Source organism: Choloepus didactylus, chromosome X (genome assembly GCF_015220235.1).
Source record: "Choloepus didactylus isolate mChoDid1 chromosome X, mChoDid1.pri, whole genome shotgun sequence".
In the NCBI taxonomy this organism is placed as follows: domain Eukaryota; kingdom Metazoa; phylum Chordata; class Mammalia; order Pilosa; family Megalonychidae; genus Choloepus; species Choloepus didactylus.
In genome coordinates this window covers 142,789,927-142,795,067 of record NC_051334.1, presented here as the reverse complement: position 1 = coordinate 142,795,067, position 5,141 = coordinate 142,789,927, and the positions used below count along the sequence as shown (strand labels likewise).

At 45.1% G+C, this 5,141-nt stretch overlaps 1 protein-coding gene across 1 annotated transcript; it reads right to left on the bottom strand.

Moving 5' to 3' along the window:
- Positions 1–779: 779 nt before the first annotated feature.
- CT47B1 (cancer/testis antigen family 47 member B1) lies at positions 780–3,875 on the bottom strand. Its single transcript, XM_037820886.1, has 3 exons — positions 2,916–3,875; positions 2,045–2,226; positions 780–789 (listed from the first exon to the last, which is right to left on the bottom strand). Exons 1-3 carry the CDS (start codon positions 3,873–3,875, stop codon positions 780–782), a joined length of 1,152 nt encoding a protein of 383 aa, XP_037676814.1.
- Positions 3,876–5,141: the final 1,266 nt, after the last annotated feature.

Sequence of the window (5,141 nt, the reverse complement as noted above, 5' to 3'; positions counted from 1 at the left end):
GAAATAAGCCAGACACAAAAGGACAAATATTGTATGAGTCCACTTTTATTAAATATCTAGGATAAGCAAATTCATAGAGACAGCAAGTAGATAAGAGGTTACCAGGGGCTGGGGAGTGGGGGAGAGATGGGGAGTTATTGCTCAATGGGTACAGAGTTTCTGTGTGGGGTGAAGAAAAAGTTTTGGTAGTGGATGGTGGTAATGATAGCCCCATATAGTAAATGCAATTAATGTCAGTGAATTGTACACTTAGAAATGATTAAAATGTAAAATTTTATATTATATATAAGTTGCCACAATTAAAAATTTAAAAAAATAGAAAAGAAAAAAGGTAGAAACAAACTGGTGAAATTAATTTTAAGACTAATTTGGTTTAACCCAATATATTTTCATTTCAACATATAATCAGTACAAAAGTTATTAATGAGTTATTTTACATTATTTTCTATAATTGTATCACATCTCAAAGTGGACTAGCCACATTTCAAGTGCTCAGTAGCCACCTATGGCTAGAGACTAAGGTAGGGGACAACACACCTCTAATGGCTTGACTTTCATCCCTCTCTACCTGATGTTTTAAGATATTTCAGGCTTTGATAAAATAATTGAAAATAGGCTTACCAAATGGTAGAAAGTGATCCCTTTCAATGAAGATAAAGTGGGCCCAAACAAACAGAGGTAAAAGAGATTTGAGTCAGGATTATTTATCTAAAAAAATCTGCACATATTTCAGCTTAGTCATTTAAAACAACTTTTATTTTTAACTTGAACACATGCTGTCAAATATATCTGTAAGAGGTAAGAGAAAAGTCAGATGTCAGTGGATATCATTTTTTGGGTGATGAACTGTGGAATGAAATCAGTGTTGATAAAATTCCCTTGGGCTTCTAAAAACCGAAAAACCTAAAAACAGTGAAGAACAGATTCTTTCTTCTTTCTCCATCCTTTTCTTTCTATTCCTCCCAACTACAGGATGAAATGAGATAAAATTAACAATTACACATTAACCTGCACCAGTGGCTTTTTAAATCTAAGAAAGTAGTCAGCCCTATGTATGTCTGCTGCATTTGTGTGTCTATATCTCAACAAGGAGAGAAGAACCCCACCTTTTCCTCTTGAAACTTGAACCCTTGGATATCAAGGTGCTCATGCTCCAAGGGCTTCAATCATGAGACTGCACCAACCTTGTCTCCCTCTTGCTCAACACCATAAATACTTGATTGTTTTTTCTTGAGAGGCCATTCTGGGATTTAAGTAAATCTCTTCACCTTAAAAGTCTGTAGTTAGTTCCACAAATTATATCCCATACCCTCCCAGAACTTTGGTTTGCATATCTGTTCATATGGGAAAGAGGCTTTTATTATGAAATACACAGCTGTGAAAATGAAAAAAAGAAAAAGAAAAAAATGAGTCAATCATTTAAATATATTCAAAAGAAAGATATACCTTAAGACTTAATTACCAATTCTGTAATAAATGATCGCATGATTAAGTTTCTTTCCTTTTGACTATCACATAAAATACAAAACTCTGCAGCTGAATGAATATTTAGGTATTAATCATTAAATGTGGTCCTACTTGAAATGTTAAGCTTTTTACTATTTGTAAGAAGTCACAGTCTAAAAGGCATTGTCTCCTGGTTAGTACAAGAGACTGCATTTCAGTGGCCAAGTGAAGAAGGCCCAACTTGTGCATGGCCCAGCCACTTTAGCTGCTTCTTATGGTAACCGTTTTCCAAACTATACTGGTCTCGTTTACTAGGTCTGACACATTTACCCCTGTTAGTAGTCTTACAGGTAGAGGACAAAGGACCTCACAGAACAAATGAGTAGCTGTGCAGTATATTTCAGAACATGCAGAATTTTATATTATTAGGTATACAAGTAATGTATACAAGAAGGCTAAACCGAATTTTAAAACTAATTTTAAACAAACCTTTTTGTAATCAATTTACTGAGAGAATTAAAACAAACAAACATAAAGCTATCAGTTACAGGTAAATGCCAGGAATGATTGGGTGATATTCAAGGCTACACATAGATACCTGGATTTTCTGGGGCTGCCTTCAGCTAGGTTCAGATCTGTCTCAGGTCCTTCTTGTACTTCATTTTTCTTCTCTTTTTCCTCCTCTGCTTCTTTCTCTTCCTCACCACCAGCTTTTTGGGCCTCTTGATCAGAGTTTTCATACTGATATTTATTCGCTTCTTTAGTAAAAAATAGTACAGGCTTTGGGACCAGACATTCACAGAAAAAATATTCCAATTCATAATCAGTAGGGATATTCAGTATTCCTCTTGCAAGAGAATCAGGAGGGATAAAAGTAACTAACAAAAAGAATAGCTGGGCACCTTCCGATTGGTTGATACAACACTTCAATAGCCCTCATAATTTTGCTGCTTGATAATTTTCACAGTGATATTATTTCCTTCTTTCCAGTAAATCTCGCACCCTATGCTGCTGATTATTTCTGGCCCTTTGGAGAAGAAGGGATCAGACTCATCCGGGTCTGACTGCATTCTGTGTGTTTTGGGCAGAACTTTGTTGGGAAAATACTCATTTGCCTCAAAGATGAACTTTGTGGTGAAGTTCATTGATTCCTCAACCCCCTGAATATTTAATTTTACCAAGTGCCCCCTTATCAATTCATCATTTTTGGGGATCAACTTTCCGAGAAAATTACATTTTTAAAAGTCCTCCACCCAAAGTCAGCAAAACAAAATTTGTTTGCTCTTTTCCTTCAGGCTTCCCTTCCATTTCCTCCCAAACTCCCTTCTGAACACCTGCCTGCCACTGACATCCATCTGTGGGTTCATAATTGCACTGACATCTCAGATCTCTTACTAGATGCTTGTTGGTGGAGGACAGCATATTTTTTTCTCAAGACTCTCAGGGTCATTATAGGATTGGGCTTCTACTTGGGCACATTGGGCCTGAAGTTTTTTGAGGGCCCCGACCCGCCGCTTCTCCACCTGACGTAAGCGCAGAGCAAAGGCCAGCAAGGGAGTCAACTGCGCCAACATCACACCTCTGCTGAGAGGCCACAGGTACCCGAGGCCCGGCCTGTATGCGCCGGCCCGGGTCCTGGCGTCGGCCCCGGGGCACCCAGGCCCCCGCCTTCTGGGCCACTGCCCCCCACCCTGGGCCTCCGGGACTGTGGACCCCTCTGCCCGTTCCTCACCCTCAGGACCCACCGTCTCCTCTGTCAGCTCCTTGGGCTCGCAAGCACATGCGTTTTCCCCTGCCCGGCCCTCGGCCTCCCAGGATGCTGGGCCTTCTCCCGGGTCCTCACGCTGCCAGAGAGCGGCTGGTTCTTCTCGGTCCAAGGGTGCCCAGAGCGCAGGTGGCTCCGCGTGGAACTTGGGCACGTGGAGCGTGGGCGGCTCTCCCAGGTCCTCGGGGGTCCGGGGGCACTGCCTCACTATCACGCGGCCTCCGAGGGGTCGGATCAGGATGTGGTGGTTATAATAGATCCGGTGGAGGAGGGAGTGGACCAGATCCAGGAACATGAACCGAAAGCCCGCCATGGGGAAGTGACGGGCATCCACGACGACGTCCATGCTCCCCTCGAGGTCCTCGTCTTCCTCCTCGGCCGGCCCGATGTCCGAGTCCTCCTCGGCACTCCCGCTCTCCTGGGCCCTGGCCGGGGCTGCCTCCTGCTCACCCTCCTCCTCCTGAAGGGCCCTCGCGGTGGCCTGCAGAGTCCCAAGGACTCCGGCCTCTGCGACCCCCGCCGGCCCGGCCACCGGGCCCCCGCCGGGCCCAGGGTCGTGGTCCACCCCGCCACCAGCGCCAGCCAACACAGCCCTGGCTCCTGCCGCACCCACGGGGTCGTCCTGGCCGCCTGGGGCCGGGTCTCTCTCCTCCGCGGCAGACATCGCCAATCAGTACCTCAACCCGGGAGGGGAACGGGCTGTGGCGACGACAGCAAAGATGGCGGTCACAGAGGCACTGGGTAGTGCTGGCTGTCTTGAGGCGGAGGGGCGGCCGAGAGGCAGCCGCTGAGGAGACAACAGTCAGCGACGATGCCTGAGGAGGCCCCGCGATGGGAGGTACAGGGGGCCGACCCCAGGAGCCACCCACCGAGGCTGCGCTTGAGCCCTCAGTGAACAAGGCGGGAAAGATTCCACTGGCCGAGTGACGGGGGGGTGGGGCCAGGTAGGGCCAACGAAGCGAGCTCTCAGTTCATTTGTTGAGAAGCGAGGATTGACATGCCCCGCGCCCAACAAATGATGGACGCCCTCAGCTTCTAGAATTTGGGTCTTGCCTCCTTTTCCCCGGAGGCCTTAGGTTTGGGCCTGGCTACCTTTAGGCCCATTCAGGTTCAGTCTTTTAGTTTTATGATTGTCAGCAAAACTATAGTGGCCCAATATGGCAGCACCCTGGGATACAGGAAGTGTAATGAGTTCCCTGATTTCCACCTGTATAGCTCAGACCTCGGCAGTAGTGGAAAGCCTTCCAGAACAGAGAGAATTTGGGAGATTTAACGTGAAGGCTACTTAGCGTAGAATGCACAAACTTGAAGTAGATGCAGTCAGAATCGAGTATTGAAGAAGTGGTACATGACAGGAGCTGGAAGGTATTTAATGAACCCGACCAACTTCACTTCGGCCTCCAAACAACGGATAAAAGGATTCCTTTTAAAGGACCAAGTCAGCTAGTAAGAGCTAAGCACAACAGACATGAAAAGGGCAGGCTTCCTAGAATGTTTCTGTGGCAACTGTCCAAGATTTTTTGTTGATTTCAGGATCCACTTAGTCATGACCTGAAGTGTAAATATTTCTGAAAATTATGGAGAAATCAATTGCTGTTTTATACTTATTCTGCAAAAAATGTTTTGTAACATTGAAAATATTTTTTGGAATAAAACGTAGCAAATGGCTTATATTCCTTATATTGCATTTAGAAAAAATAACACTGATAAATCCTGTCAAGGTAAGGAGTGTTCTTTTTTTTTTTCCTTCCCTCAACCCAACCAAATTTCAGTGTCTTCCCCGCTCTGGCCCCACCTCAAGAAGGGAGCACGGTGTTGTCATAGATCATTGGTTTAAATCTGGAAAGGAACATAGAAAATCTCTAATGCAAAATTCTCACTATAAGGACAGTAAAACTGAAGCAGAACTCCAATCTGAGGTCTAGAGTTG